We start from the raw sequence: 15,733 nt of genomic DNA on the forward strand, positions 1-15,733 counted from the left end.
GGGTCCTGGAAAGAATGTGCCCTTGGCTTCTGGCCCCGGCTCTGCCCCCAACTGGCTGGTGGCCTTGGGCGAGTCACTCCCCCTTTCTAGGCCTGACAGCATCACCCTGTCCAATGAGGCCATGCCTGGATCAGAGGCTTCCAGGCCTAGGAGCTTCCAGGATCAGCTCCCACCCCCAGGAAGGCCAGGAGGCCAGGGGCGGGACTTGCTGGGTGTTAAATATTTCTGTCCAGCACTCTGCTGGCCTCTCATCCCAGTCTTCCCAGCAGGAAGTGTGACCAAGATCAGTCATGGTAAGAGCCTGCCTGGAGCCATGGCAGCTTTTGCCAACGGCACGGATCTGGAGTGACATTTCCAGAAGCACCTTGTGTCCAAGTTTCCATGTCTTACTGTCCTTTTCTTTCTCCTTAGACGACTTACAGCAACAAAGGAGAGAAGGTAAGCAGGAGGGGAAATGTGGGGTCAGGGCCCCGGGAGACTGGGATGTTAGCAAAGAGCAGAAGAGGAATAATAGCTACAAGGGTTACGTGACGTTCTGGATGCACACTCAAGTTCATCTCTGCCCCCCCTGCCACGTCTAGACTGAGCTGGTCTCAACCTTACCCTCCTAAGAAAAACTTTTACCTCTTCTTAAATTCCTGCCAATCTCTTAATCCTGTCTGGAAGTTCTTTCTAAGGTCTAACTTAAATCGGTGTCGCTGTAGCATAAAGCTGTTTCCCCCTGTGAAACTTGGGCAGGCCTCCCGGGGGAGAGGGAGGCTCACCAATCCTGAGCCCACAGGAGCTCAATTTCTACATGAGAAACCTTTCGAGGATTGGCAAGCCTTCAGGGCAGCAGGGTGGGGCGGGTTGGCTTCTCCTCAGTTCTTAGATTGAGGGTGGGACAAGGGAGGCGGCTAGGGCACATCTCTCCACTTGCACTTTTCTAGACCCACTTCTAGGGACTGAGCCTTGCCCCTTCTCTTCTTCTGCAGCCTGAGAGAGGCCGATTCCTCCACTTTCACTCCGTGACCTTCTGGGTTGGCAACGCGAAGCAGGTAAAAGCTGGGCAAGGTGTTGGGAGTGGATAGAGGGCAGGCAAGGGGGCCTCCAGGACAAGGGCAGGTCTCCAGCTGGGTCTGTGATTGGGCCCTGGGACGGGAGGATCAGGGCCAATGTTGGGAGAGTCCCAGGATGGACAGTCACTCTTTGGATCCTAATTACACAATCAGGGCCGCGGACCCCAGTGGGAAACTTACCTGAGATCAGCATGGGCCAGGGAGCAGGCTTTCTTCCCAGGAGGATCTCGGCACCTGGGGCAACAGGGCAGATAGCCTTGGGGGACTGGGGGACGGCCCCTCGACCCTCACGGGCCTGTCTGCAACTCTGTGATTCAGGCTGCGTCGTACTACTGCAGCAAGATGGGCTTTGAATCCCTAGCCTACAAGGGCCTGGAGACGGGTTCCCGGGAGGTGGTCAGCCACGTGATCAAGCAAGGGAAGGTGAGTCTCCACCCAGGACCCTACCCATCCAGGAGGGCCATCTCTCTCCCTGCTGGTCTCTGAGCTCCCTGACAGCTCTGGCACCTCTGGGTGCAGGAGGCCAGGAAGCCCTTCCTCCAGGCGGCCCAGTGCTCTTCCAGGCTGCCCGGTGTGGTTAGCGGAGCGTGCACTGAGGTCAGCCTCCACTGGGCCCTCCACCGGCACCTTTGTACGACATGCAACAGGGACCTTCTTGGTTTGGTCTACTTCTCGGCCTGGCCCGACACTGGTCTCAGAGATGTTCAGGAAAAGTTGGCAAAGGCCTCAGACGTCAGACTGGAAATCTGAGCAGTGCCCTGGTCCATGGATCCCTGGGGCTCTCCCCACTGGGAGGCTTGACCGGCAGCTCATCCCAAGGCCCCAGGAGGGTCTGGCACGGGAGAAGCCCCCATCCCTCAGGACCAGAGGGGAAGCTAAGGCTGAGAAAGGACAGGAACCCAGCGTCAACAGTCCTGCCTGGCTGGGAAGAGGGGTCTTGTCCTAATGACCCACCAGGGGTATCTCGCTGGTGGGCAGGGAGGGGGGCCGGGAGTGCACCTCCAGAAGCTCACCTGAGCCACCAGCCACACCTCCCTTCTCCTCTATGTCTTAGATTGTGTTCATCTTCTCCTCTGCCCTCAACCCCTGGAACAAAGGTGAGGGGCCCCAGAGGGTTCGGGGTGCCAGGGAATGGAGACGTGGTATTGTGGGTGGGGGTTAGGGACACAGGGGTGGATCAGGGTTCAGGGAGGGGGCCTCAGCCTAGAAGGAGATGAAGCTCAGAAGGCTGAGAGTACAGGGGAGGGGCCATGACTCCAGCGCCACCTGCCTCCCCTGCCGGCCACAGAGATGGGCGATCACCTGGTGAAACATGGCGACGGAGTGAAGGACATTGCCTTCGAGGTGGAGGATTGTGACTACATCGTGCAGGTGAGGCCGCACCTGGGCTGGCACAGAGACGAAGCAGTGAGGCTCGGCCTGCCCTCTGTCTGCGACAGGGACCCCCATCAGTCAGGGCTGGAGGACACTGCCACGCTGGAGTGATGTGCCCAGATGTTGGCTGACACACACCTGAGTTCCAGTGACACTCTGCCCCTTAGTAGCCGTGCAACCTCTTTCTGAGCCTCAGTTTCTGCATCTGTAAAATGGGGATAACCACCTACCTCACTGAGTTGTTACAAAGAGGAAACGAGATCACAATCATCATTTCTTGAGCATGACTGTACCAAACGCTGTATTCAAGAGGCAGTTTAGATGTTCAGAGTGTAGATTCCAGAGGCAGACTGCTGGGTCTCAATCTTATTAGCTGTGTGACTTCAGGTGAGTGACTTGAATTCTCTGTGCCTCAATGTTCTCATCTATAAAATAGAGACAATTATAGTGCCTTTCATGTAATGTTGCTGTGCAGATTAAAGAGGCTAGTACTTACAACAGTGCCTGACACGTGATAAGCATAGACATGCAGTAATAAGGTTTTGCTAAATATCAAATACATGATTCATGCATGTAAGGCACTTGGCAGAGGGTTTGACACATAGTAGGTGCTCAATAAATGTCAGCTTGTATTTGTCTTATCCAACCACCCTTTTTACAGATGAAGAAACTGAGGACTAGAGAGGGCGAAGGGCCACAGAGTGAGTTAGCACAGGACAGGCAGGACAGACCCCCACCCCAACCTGGTTTGTCTTAAATAGCCCCAGCTCTGGGCCTGGACCTCAGTTTCCCTATCTGCCAAATGGGCATGAGCCATGGGTGTCAAGGGCAACAGCTAAAGTTTGCTGGAGTTCCTGCCTGGGGCTGGAAAAACTGAAGGAGGCTGCGGCAGGACCACGCAAAGGGGATCCAGCAGGGGCAGCCAAAGGGTCCAGCACTGAGGGTCCAGCACTGACCACCTCCCCACCCCATCTCCTCTGCAGAAAGCCCGGGAACGAGGCGCCAAGATCGTGCGGGAACCCTGGGTAGAGCAAGATAAGTTTGGGAAGGTGAAGTTTGCTGTGCTGCAGACGGTGAGTTAACCTCAGTGCCCCACCTCTCCTGCTGTCAGCACCCACTTAGATGCCAGGACCCCCCTCCCCAGCCCCTGACTCCATTATACCATCCCACACTTGTGCCTCAAAGTGCAGACATTCTCCCTGGACCCTGATCTCCTGTATTCTTGGCTGTTGTGCAGAGGCTGAGGAGGGCTACCAGTCACGCCTCTGGGCTTCCCTTCCTCCCCAGTGGGGGCTGATAGCATGGGGATGCAAGGAAGGAGATGGGGGGGAAGCCCCCCCCACCTGCAAGGAAGGAGGTGGGAGGGAAGCCCCACCCCACTCAAGCTATGTGACTTTGGGCAAATCACTTCACCTCCCTGGGACTCCGTTTAAACGAGCAAGTTACCACCTGCGTGGTCCACCTGTGTGGTCTGCCACACGCTAATTAACCGTTCTGTGCCTGTTTCTTCAGCTATAACTCCTCCCACGGTCATTTAAAGGATCAAATGAGATGATTCGTGTATAGCACTTAGAACAGCGCTTGGCATATCACAGACACGCAGCAAAGATTACCTGATACAATCATAGGTCCTTCCTCCTCAAGATTTAATACAACTCAAAGATTGTTAGAATGATTGAAAAGGCCCTTCCATATAATTAGATCCAACACCCTCATCATCTTCATTCAGGCAACACATTTTAATTGAGCACCTATTATGTGCCAGGACAGCATCATAAGCAAAACGGCATCCCCACCTCCACAGAGCTTCTGGTCCCGTGGGGCAGACAGACTGTCAAATTCCCAAATGTCAGACTGCAATTCATTTTGGAAAGGGGAAGTGACTTGCCTAAAATCACACTTGGAGTTAGGGCCAGGTCTGGGTTGGAACCCAGGGCTGTGTTGGCACCATGAAATGCAGCCTGGCCTCAGCAGGGATGGGACCTCAGGCTGTTCGCCACCCACAGTATGGGGATACTACACACACCCTGGTGGAGAAGATGAACTACACCGGCTGGTTCCTGCCTGGATTCGAGGCCCCAGCATTCGTCGACCCCCTACTTTCCAAGCTGTGAGTGCCCCTTGGGGCAAGGGTGGGGTGCCCTCTCTTCCATGCAGAGGGGACAGAGCATCTTGGTCCCTGCTGGGGAGCCCCTGAGCATCCCAGGCTTGAAGAGGCAGCATAGAGGCCAAGAGCCTAGGGTCTGGAACCCAACTGCCTTGGTTCAAATCCCAGCTCTGTCACTTACTAGCTATTTAACCTTGGCAAGTTATTTTTCTAAGCCTCAGTTTCTTCATCTGTAAAATGGGGCTAGTAATAGTACATGAGTTGATGCAGATAGTGTCTATAATAAGTGCTATGGAATAATGAGCAGTTACTGTTATTGAGGGGCTGGTGGAAGGAAGAGATTTAGGGAGTAGCTTTCTCCTCACCCCCTAACTGCCTCCCTCTCCCAGGCCCAACTGCAGTCTCGAGAGAATTGATCACATTGTGGGAAACCAGCCTGATCAGGAGATGCTGTCTGCCTCAGAATGGTGAGTCCCTGGCCCAAGCCCTTCCCACATGTGTGACAGGCCCACTCCCAGGTGTTGTCAGGAAATAGAGCACGAGGTGGGGCCAGGTTAGTCTGAGGTCACTGATTCATCTGTTCCCTGAAAAACTGTCACCATGGAGACCAGAGGATTTAAGGCCCAAAGTGACCCACCGGTCCTCCCTCTGAGGAACCTTGGGGAATCAACACAGGGGGTGTCACAGTCCAGGGAGGCTTGGAGGAAGACTGTCACTACCCAAAGAGCACGTGTGTGCAAATGAGAAGCAAGTACCCTTTCTCAAAAGCACCTCCATCTGTTGGAGTGGTGCCATGTATACGGATCTTGTTATCAGATGCGTTACTTCCACCCAAAAGAAAATTGTCATAATAAAGGTACAAACCTATGATGTGCATGATGTGAAAGGTGGTACCATTTTTGGAGCCTGCTCAGGGAACAAATTCTGGAAGGTGGCATAGGGGCAGGGGGCAGGTCCCAGGCCAACATCAGAGCCATTGTGCCCTTCTGGCCACCCCCCACAGGTACCTGAAGAACCTGCAGTTCCACCGTTTCTGGTCCGTGGATGACACGCAGGTGCACACGGAGTACAGCTCTCTGCGGTCCATCGTGGTGGCCAATTACGAGGAGTCCATCAAAATGCCTATTAACGAGCCAGCGCCGGGCAGGAAGAAGTCCCAGATCCAGGTGGGGCCTCCCTCGGGCCCCGGGGGCCTTGGCTGGGGAAGAACGAAGCAGGGAAGAGGTTTGAGGGCTCTTGCAGGGGCAGGGGTGTGGGTGACGGGGCCACTGACAATGGTTTCCTTGCTTCCCTCCCACAGGAATATGTGGACTATAACGGGGGCGCTGGGGTCCAGCACATCGCTCTCAAGACTGAAGACATCACCACAGCGGTTAGAAGCCTATTCCTGGTCCTAATTCACCTCCCATTCAGCTCCAGAGCCAAACTCTGCAAAATGGAGTCAGAGGCTGCGGATGGGGGTGACGAGTGGCAGTCCTGGGTCCCCTTCGTCAGCCCAGACGGCTGACAGGGCTCCCTTACTGGCTCGTGCCATTCATGTGCAGGCATATTCCCACCCTAGAGAGTTTGGTCTCTCTGCTACAGAAGTAGCAAGTGCCAGAGTAACAAGAAGCCTGGGCTCTAGACCTGGTTCTGCCAGTAACGTACTGTGAGTCTTTGGGGGATTCAACCCCCTCTCTGGGCTTCAGTTGCATCAAATTGAAAATGAGGATAGTAAGCTACAAGATCCACTAGGTCCTTTCATCTAAACTAAATGTCCTGAGTCTATGGCTCCAGCCCTTGGGGAGGCTGGGTCCTAACTGTTCTTAATGTGGCAGTACGACCAACTGGACAAGAGCCTGGCCTGTCCCATTCAGCCCCGGCCCAACCAAGAATTCACCATGACCATGGCAACTTCATTCATTCATTCACGCAACAGATGCTTATTGAGCACCCACTATGTGCCAGGCACTGTTTCAGGTACTTGGGACACATTAGCCAACAAGACAATAGTTTCTACCCTTACGGAGGCACAAAACAAAATTAGTAAAATATCTCTGTTAGATGGCAGTGAGTGCTCTAGAGGAAAATAAAGCAGGGCCATGGGCGAGGGAGGGTGAAGGACATTTTTTTTTTTAATTTCAAGTTTTTCTTTTTCTTTTTTATTTATTTATTTATTTTGGCTGTGCCAGGTCTTAGTTGCGGCACACGGGATCTTCGTTGTGGCACACGGGCTTCTTAGTTGCGTCATGTAGGATCTAGTTCCCTGACCAGGGATCGAACCCAGGCCCCTGCACTGGGAGGGCAGAGTCTTACCCACTGGACCACCAGGGAAGTCCCAGGACTTTGTATATTTAAATTAGGCGGTCACCAAAGGCCTGGCGCTAAGAAGGAGACATTTAAGAATGCAGAAGACATTGGGCTTCCCTGGTGGCGCAGTGGTTGAGAATCTGCCTGCCGATGCAGGGGACATGGGTTCGTGCCCCAGTCTGGGAAGATCCCACATGCCACGGAGCGGCTAGACCTGTGAGCCATGGCCGCTGAGCCTGCGTGTCTGGAGCCTGTGCTCCGCAACAGGAGAGGCCACAACAGTGAGAGGCCCGTGTACCGCCCCCCAAAAAAAAAAAAAAAGAATGCAGAGGAGAGAGGAAGCCGTGGAAATCTGGGGAAAGCACCCCAGGAATAAGGGACATCCAGGGTAGAGGAAGGTTAAAGGAACAGCTGGAACAGAATGAACAAGGAAGAGAAGGATAGGAGATGCGGTCAGAAGGTAGGAGTGGGGGCAGATAGTGAGGACTTTAAATTTGACTCTGAAACACCACCATTGGTAAGCAGAGGAGTGACATGATTTGACTTGTATTTTAGTAAAATCCCTCTGGCTCCTATGTTGAGAATAGATATTAATACTTAATCTCTCAATGCCTCAGTTTTCCCAGCTATGAAATGGGGAGAACAATCATCTAAATGTCTCAAAAGATTAGTGCATTGACATAATGAGACAGTACATAGAAAGTGCTCGAGAGAGGCACGTAGTGAGGTCCCATAAATGTTAGTGATTGCTGTTCTTCCATCGGGACCCACAAGGCCCAGAGGAGGAAGGGGATGAGGTCACATTGCATCCTGGCAGTTTGGGGAAGCTGGAGTAGGGACCCTGCCTCCTCCTGGCCCAGCACTTCCCCCTGGCTGGGAGTGTTGAGCATGGAGAGAGAAGGACTGACCTTGACCCTGCTCTGAGACAGATTCGCCACTTGAGAGAGAGAGGCATGGAGTTTTTGGCTGTTCCGTCCACATACTACAAACAACTGCGGGAGAAGCTCAAGTCGGCCAAGATCCGGGTGAAGGAGAATATTGATGTTCTGGAGGTAAGGCCTCGAACAGGATCCTCGGTCAGCCGAGGAGAACAAGCCCTGAGTTCCATCTTGCCTCACAAATGCTGTCTCAACCTTGCGTCAGGCACTGGGATGCAGCCGGGAAAGCAGACCAGGTCCCTGCCGTCATGGAACTTGCATTCTAGTGAGAAGACAGATGACAAATAAATAACACAAACACCATTGGAGAGAGAGAGTTGGTGCTGTGCAGAAACTTAAAACAGGCTATGACAGAGAGTGATCTGGGGCTGCTACATAGGAGGCAGTCAGGGAAGGCCTCTCTGAGGAGGTGACATTTCAGTGAAATCAAGATGATGAAAGGGAGTTGGCTGTGTGAAGACCTAGAGAAAGAGCAGTCCTGGGAGAGGGAACAGCAAGTGCAAAGGTCCTGAGGTAAGAGCAAGCTCTGAGTATTTGAGAAACAGAAAGAGGGCCAGAGTGAATGAAAGGAAGTGTTTGAGGAGTGGCCCAGGTCAAAGAGGTAGGCAGGAGCCGATTCCTCTGGTAGGCTATTTAGGAGTTCGGATTTTGTTCTTCTGTGGCCAGAAACCATTGGAGGTTTTTCTAGTTTTGTTTTTGACAGCTTTATTGATATTTAAGGCACATAACATACATCATTTTTTAAAATACACAATTCAGTGGTTTTTGGCTCTTCACTATATTATGCGGCCATCATTGAAATCAATTTTGGAACATTTTCATCACATTAAAAGGAGACCACCTCTCAATCTCCCCATTCCACCTCCTCACCCTCAGCCCTAGGCAACCACTGATCTTCTGTCTCTATAGAGCTGCTTTTTCTGAACATGTCATATAAATGGAATCACATAATCTTTTGTGACTGGTTCCTTTCACTCAGCATCATGTTTTCAAGGTTCATCCATATTGTAGCACGTGTCAGTACTTTGTTCCTTTTTATAGCTGAATAATATTCCTTTGGATGAATAGACCACATTTTGCTTACCCACTCATCAGTTGATGGACATTTGTTTCCACTTTTTGGTTATCATGAATAATGCTATGATCATCTGGGTAACAAGTATCTGTGTGGACATATGTTTTAATTCTCTTGGGTAGATACCTAGGAGTTAAATTCCTGGGTCGGTCATATGGTAACTCTACTTCTACTTTTTTTTTGCGGTACGTGGGCCTCTCACTGCTGCGGCCTCTCCCGTTGCGGAGCACAGGCTCCGGATGCACAGGCTCAGCGGCCATGGCTCACGGGCCCAGCCGCTCTGCGGCATGTGGGATCTTCCCGGACCGGGGCACGAACCCGTGTCCCCTGGATTGGCAGGTGAACTCTCAACCACTGCTCCACCAGGGAAGCCCCACTGGAGAGTTTTAAACAGGGGAGATGATCTGATTTTTGAAAGATCCCTGAATGTGAGGAAGATGGATTGTAAGGAGGCAAGAGCAGAAGCAGGGAGAGCTGTGTGGGTGCTACTTGGGTGGTCCAGGCCAGCCTTGGGTGGCTAACACAGGGGCTGAGGCGGGGAGGTGGAGGTGTCTGGAACTGCTGCAGAAAAGGGTCTTTTCTTGGCTTTGGGGGTCAGGAGCCCCCATGGCCTTTCTAAATATCCCACCATTTCAGGCTAGAGGGGCCAGCCAGCCTCCCCCTTACCCAGTCCCCTGTCTCCCACCTAGGAGCTGAAAATCCTGGTGGACTACGACGAGAAAGGCTACCTCCTGCAGATCTTCACCAAGCCCATGCAGGACCGGCCCACGCTCTTCCTGGAAGTCATTCAGCGCTACAACCACCAGGTACCACTAAGGACCGCCTGTCCCCAGCGGTTGGCTTTCTGGGCCCGCAGCTCACCTCCTTTCTCCCGCTCCAGGGTTTTGGAGCCGGCAACTTCAACTCACTGTTCAAGGCCTTCGAGGAGGAGCAGGACCTGCGTGGCAACCTCACCGACATGGAGACCAACGGGACTGTGGCCGGCATGTAGGCCGCTCTGGTGCTGACTGACCCACCGAAGCCCCGCCCACCTGCCGGCGCACGGTGGGCCACGCCCCCTCGTCCTGGAACGCGCCCACTCCACAGGCCCTGAACAGCGAGCGAGCCCTCCTTACTGGCCGCTCCCTTTAGACCCCGCCCACCAGCCGCCTTCGGGACCGCCCACACACACAAGACTCCGCCTACCTCCTAACTCGCCCCCTCGGTTGGGCTGTTCAGTCTCCCGCCCTCCGGAATAAAGCGGACTGGGGTCCAAGGCGGTGTCCACGTGTTTGTGCCGGGCTGGAGCAGTGAGGTTCTTTGGCCGCCAGGGGGAGCTCAGGGCGGCAGCACTGTAGGAGACATCCACGTTAGGGGTTCAGAGGCTGCGGGAGCCGAGGAGGCGCCAGGGGCTAGCGCTGGGCTGAGTAGGACCGCGCAGGTCGCGGGGAGTTCTGGAACCAAGAGGTGCAGAGGGCCTACACGCTAAAGGGAAAGACAGACAATAGCGTTTTGTAGAGTGGTAAATGCTATTAAGAAAATAAAGCGGGTGATGAGCTTGTGTAGAGGTGAAGGTGGGAGGTAGGACTAATGTCGATCGAGGGAAGGCCCCTCTGGGAGGTGACATTTGGGAGCCAGCCATGGGAAAATCTGGGGAAAGAGCATCCCAGGAAAAGGGTACAGCAAGGGTAAAGGCCCTAAGGTGGGACAAAGCTTGGCAGCATCCTGTCTGATGGTGTTCTGATCTCCAAGGATGAGCTGTACCCAACTTTGCTGCCCTGAACCCAAACCTCTGGACTTAGGAGAATGTTAGCCCAGGGACTTTGGGGCATCATCCTCACTCAGCACCCACGGCACATGGTTCCTGGTGTGAGAGCTGGTAGAAAGGATCTGCGCCCCTCAGCTTCTGCCCTCTACCAGCAGCACGGCAGACACCAGTGCCTACTCCCCCACACCCCCTGTGCAGCTCTACTCCCCCCAACCCTGCTCCAGACGTGGACTCCATTTGAAGAGAGGCTAGTTCATACTCAAGTGTGAATGACCCTTGCAAAAAAGAGTGACACAGTTGGGAAAGGAGCTACTGGTCCTAAAACAGAAGGAAAATTTTCTTCAAAACTGGAGAAGAGGAGGTGGGGGCAAATAGGATCTCTTCTGCTTCTGATTTTTTCTTCGTTTTCTTTTCTTTTTTTGGCTGCACCGCACAGCCTGTGGGATCTTAGTTCCGATCAGGGATCGAACCCCGGCCCTGGGCAGTGAGAGTGCGAAGCCCTAACCACCGGCCGGCCAGGGAATTCCCTACTTCTGATGCTTGACAACCCTCCCTGGGGAGGAGTCAACTCAGAACTAGAAGCAGGTGGATCTCAGTGTAAGAAAAAAAAATCGGAGTTGGTGTAATGGAAGAATTGGGAGGAATTTTTCCACCCCCCTCAGGTTATAGAAATCAGGGCTTCTAGGATCATGAATTCAGAAATGAAAAGAACAGCAGTGAGAAACCAGAGGGACAACGGCAGGTCCCAGGCCGGTGCTGCTGGCCAAAGATACCCTCCCTCTATTTTCCCATGGTTCATGCAAAGAAGGGAAATTCTGTAACACAGGGGGCTGCAAACTGGTAGCTCACGGGCCAGATCTGGCTCACAGATGTATTTTATTTCGTCTGCCTGATTTTAACAAATTCGAGTCAACCTTTCAGAAGGTCAGGATATTTCACATACAAACTCTACAGTTCTGGTTCCACCTGGGACAACCAGGCAGTTCTGGCCTTGCCTTCCTGTGCAGTAACAACCAGCTGGCACAGGGCAGTAGGTGCCTCTTCAGATGGGGCATGGACAGAGCCGACCCTCATTAGCTGAGCACAGACTAGGGAGCCCCACTACCTGGTCAGCCGCTTGCTAGCTATGTGTGGTCTTGGGCAAGCTACTTGATCTCTCAGTGCCTCGGTTTCCCTTGTCTGTTAAATAAGGATAATACCTCCTAGCGCTACTGTTTTTTGGTTGTTGTTTTTTGTTCGTTTTGTTTGTTTGTGGCTGAGTGGTATGCAGGATCTTAGTTCCCCGACCAGGTATCAAACCCCGGGCTCCCTGCAGTGGAAGCACGGGGTCTTAACCACTGGACCGCCAGGGGAGTCCTGCAGTACGGTGAGTTTGATATCAAAGATGTTTAAAACTGTTGCTGGCACAGCGTCAGTGCTATGTGTTTGCTCTTGTTATTTCTAGAGAGGGGCCTGGATGAGGGGCTCTCGCCCAAGTCTACCTGGCACCTGCCCCTCTCCGGCACAGCCCCGTCTGCTCTGATGCAGACGTCTTGAGTTGAGGCTTTGCTTTGGCCCCCACAGCAGAAGCAGTGAAGAGAGGACTTTCCCTGTGGGACTGAGGGACGGAGGGAGAGGTGGATGCATTTGAATACCGTAGAAGAACCATCAGCCTTGGTAGCTGAGGGAAAGGAGAAGCCCAGGATTTCCAGCCTTTGAGCTTAGGTAACCAGCGGCAGCAGTGGTGGGTGGAGGCGTGGGATAGAAACGCCATTGATCGAGGTGGAAAATACGGCAGCAGGTTGGAGAGGAAAACTAAAGGAAACTCAGATTTGCACGTGTGTTTCTTTGGTGAGCCTTGGGCTGGACGCCCTGGGTTGTCCCTGTGCTGCCCTGCAAGGCTCTGCAGCATTTGCCTCCCCCACTCCCCCACCAGGTCTACCTCTCAGAGCTCATTTCCTTTACTCACGCTTCCCCGTCACTCAGCTGCAGCTACACAGGCCTCCTTGCTGGTCCTCAAATACACCAGGCAGTCTTCTGCCACAGGACCTTTGCACTCACTGTTCCTTCTGCCTGGAATACCTTTCCCCCAGGTCTCCGCAAGCTAACTCCCTATTCCTTTGACCTGGGTCTCCACAGGGCTGACTCCCTTTTCTCCTTTGAGTTTTGTTCACATGTCAGGTAAGTGGGCTTCCCTGACCACCCTGTTTAAAGTTTCGCCTCTCTCCCACTGACACCCACTTCTCATAGCTATTTTTCTCCTTATCATAGCATTTATTTTTCACGTTTGCCTGACTCACCCACAAGGACACAATCACCGTGAAGACAGGAAGTATGTTTTCTCCACTCCTGTAGCCCCAGTGCCTAGAGGAGTACCTGGCACATAGTAGGTGCTCAATAAATATTGGTTGAATGAATAAGCGAATGGCCAGCAGCTGCCCCTACCTTCTCTTTTCTGGCCCTGCCTGTCAACTCCTTTTCTGTTCCCACGAATCCAACTCTAGTTGTGTCCACCTGTCTGGATGGACAATTCCAAGAAAACAGCCCACCAATGAGACACCTCCCTTGCCTTCATTTCTTTGCTCGCAAGTAAGGCTGCAAAGAATGTCCTTGTACAGTATCCTTGCCTGCTCGTGGCTCTCGGGTTCAATTCCTGACAGTGGAACATTTGGGCCAAGAGTTTATGTGCATTTTAAATATCGATCATTAACATGTCATTTTTCCTCCTAAAGGTTGCAGCAACTAATGCCTCCACTAACGGTGCGTGAGTGCCCCTCACCCCGCGCTCACCAACACTGGTATCTGCCACTTGACAGGGGAAGTGGTATCATGGTATAATTTGCGCTTCCTTAGTAAGAAGTGAACTTCTTTTCAGTCACGCTGCTTTTTGCTGAGGTTCTGAGCCTGTCCTTCTCAAAGACAAGTGGACATCTTCTAACAAACTCTCCGTGGGTCCCTCAGTTACCCCACCACTGGATCAGGCAGAGTTGAGACCTATAGGGCACAGAACCTGTGGAATACCCACAACACTGCATACATTTAATTCTTCTCAACTGGTGACTGTTTTACCAGCCCCTTCCCGCCTCACAGACCCGAGTGATGTCCCCTTAGTGTTAATCATTTCTGAGGTACCACCTTTCCAAGATCTTCTATTAATAGAAATAGGATATTTGATCTTGTTTCCTTTAATTGTAGACCATTAGCAGTGTTAGATACCTAAGGCTTTAAGAAGAGTTCTAGAAGGAAAACTTGAAAGCTGTGGAAGGTCTAGTCTGACTATAACTTGTCCCAGTTCAAAGAATCCACCTACAGGCTTAGAGTTTAAAAAAAGCTGGTCTTACAGTGCTGTATGTCAATTACAGCTCAATAAAAGTGGAAGAAAAATATATATATGTTTTTAAAAAAGCAGATGGTCTGAATGTACCACACCCCACCTAGCTCCTTCCACCCCTACCCCTGACTACCGGAGCACCCGCTCCTTAGCGAGCAGGGTGTGCCCCCAACAGAAAGAAAGAAGGAGGAGAAGAGAGAGGAGAGCAAGGGAGATGGCGTATCTGTAAGAAAAGTCAGTATATTTATGGTTTGCTTTATAAAAGTTACTATAATACAATGGTACATAGTATTGAATTCACAAAAATATGAACAAATATTTACAGCAAGACACACCCACAACGGAAACACTTCTCTTCAAAACAAGGTACGTACGATGAAAATCTATATGCACAAACATCCCTAAAACTTATGGGTTCTCTTCTTTGCTGGAGGAGGGAGGTGGCGGGGGGCAGGGACAAGAAAAAGAAAAAGCAGAAACCCCCAATTCTTCAAAAGCAGAGGTTTGTTCAATGAAAATGAAGGCATTGAAAGAAAAATGAGTTGACACATTTCTGGCTATTATAAGCCATTTCAGGGGTGGGACAGGGGGGTGGTGGTTCCTGGGGACAGGGAGGGTCCAGGCCCTTGCTCGCCCTTAGGGAAGGCTGGTTGGGCAAGGTGAGGCCAGAGTGAGGGGTGAGGCAGGACCCTGGACCCTGGTTTCCTCACATTACCCCTGCCCCACTTCTTTTAGGGGAGGAGGGGACAGACTGAAGACAGCCCCTTGGGGGCTCCAGAAGTAACTTAAATCGGCCATCTCTACAAACTACACATTTCCTCATGTGAAAAATAAATATTTCCTCAGTTGCACAATGAGGCAGAAAACCGCAAAAGGAAGAGAAGGTTGCCGCTGTGCCCAGGTCCCCCTCCATGTCTTAATGCCACCGATTTCATGAAGATTGAAACCAGTGGGCATAGTCTCAAACAGAGAGGGCATGGGGTAAAGAAATTGAAAAAAAAAAAAAGAGAAAAACACAACAAAACCACCAACGACAAAAAAAAAAAGAGAAAAATAACAATTCTTTGTACAGAATTTACATGATAACAAGCTTGACACAAGCTGAGATACCAGAGGCTCCGGGCCTGCATCTGCAGGGTCGGGGCAGCCCCGCCGGGAGCTCTCCCGTCTTGGTGAGGATGACTCCTGGTCACAACAGTCACTTTCCATAAATTATTTACATGCCTTCTTTGCTTTCTGGGGTGCGGGGGGACTTGCTTGTGTGTGTGTGTGTGTGTGTGTGTGGTTTTTTTTTGGAAGTACAAAGAAATAAGCAAAAAAGTCTTCCCACATGTTTCTACAAGAAACAATGTTCCCGAAAAAAAGTCCTTTATGGCAGCCTATGTACAGAAATCTGTTCTGAACTTCAAAAACCTATTTTTTTCCCCTTTGTTTTGATTTTATACACGCACAAGAAAAAAAAAAAAATCCGTGGAAACTCTAAAGATGATGCCAAGGGTTAAAAAAAAACCAAAAACCTGTCAGACGTAGATCTGAGTTTTAAAATCTTTTCCAAGATTTTCCTTTCTCTGGGAGAAATCAATCTTCTCACTCTGAAAATAAATATGCTCTTGACTTCTTGGGGCGAGGGGCTTGCTGGCAGGGTGAGTCAGGCTACAGGCTGGGGGCGAGCGGGTGAAGCTTATAAGCAAACAAAAATACGCCACACGCGCATTCGGTCAGGCATTCGGTCAGACACCCATAGTGGCGGGACTCGGGACCCGCCTGCCCTGGTGGGAGGTGCTTCTCTCCCCAGGGGGTGAAGGTGAGGGCAGGAGAGGGTAAGAAAACACAAC

At 51.8% G+C, this 15,733-nt stretch overlaps 1 protein-coding gene across 1 annotated transcript; it reads left to right on the forward strand.

Moving 5' to 3' along the window:
* The first annotated feature begins 245 nt into the window (after nt 1-245).
* HPD (4-hydroxyphenylpyruvate dioxygenase) lies at nt 246-10,096 on the forward strand. The gene is made up of 14 exons (XM_024758592.1): nt 246-293; nt 412-438; nt 975-1,037; nt 1,377-1,481; nt 2,113-2,155; nt 2,347-2,429; nt 3,416-3,505; nt 4,439-4,542; nt 4,929-5,006; nt 5,543-5,705; nt 5,840-5,911; nt 7,758-7,880; nt 9,531-9,647; nt 9,722-10,096. The coding sequence occupies exons 1-14, from the start codon at nt 291-293 to the stop codon at nt 9,830-9,832; spliced, it is 1,182 nt and encodes a 393-aa protein (XP_024614360.1). The 5' UTR covers nt 246-290; the 3' UTR covers nt 9,833-10,096.
* Nucleotides 10,097-15,733: the final 5,637 nt, after the last annotated feature.

The sequence above is a fragment of the Neophocaena asiaeorientalis genome, unplaced genomic scaffold (assembly GCF_003031525.2).
Source record: "Neophocaena asiaeorientalis asiaeorientalis breed wild unplaced genomic scaffold, Neophocaena_asiaeorientalis_V1.1 scaffold77, whole genome shotgun sequence".
Taxonomy (NCBI): Eukaryota; Metazoa; Chordata; class Mammalia; order Artiodactyla; family Phocoenidae; genus Neophocaena; species Neophocaena asiaeorientalis.

Excerpts from the sequence above, each read along its gene's own strand:
- HPD (XM_024758592.1), top strand. Across the intron at positions 1,038-1,376 it reads GGGTTGGCAACGCGAAGCAG|GCTGCGTCGTACTACTGCAG; the intron begins GTAAAAGCTGGG and ends TCTGTGATTCAG. Across the intron at positions 5,912-7,757 it reads CTGAAGACATCACCACAGCG|ATTCGCCACTTGAGAGAGAG; the intron begins GTTAGAAGCCTA and ends GCTCTGAGACAG.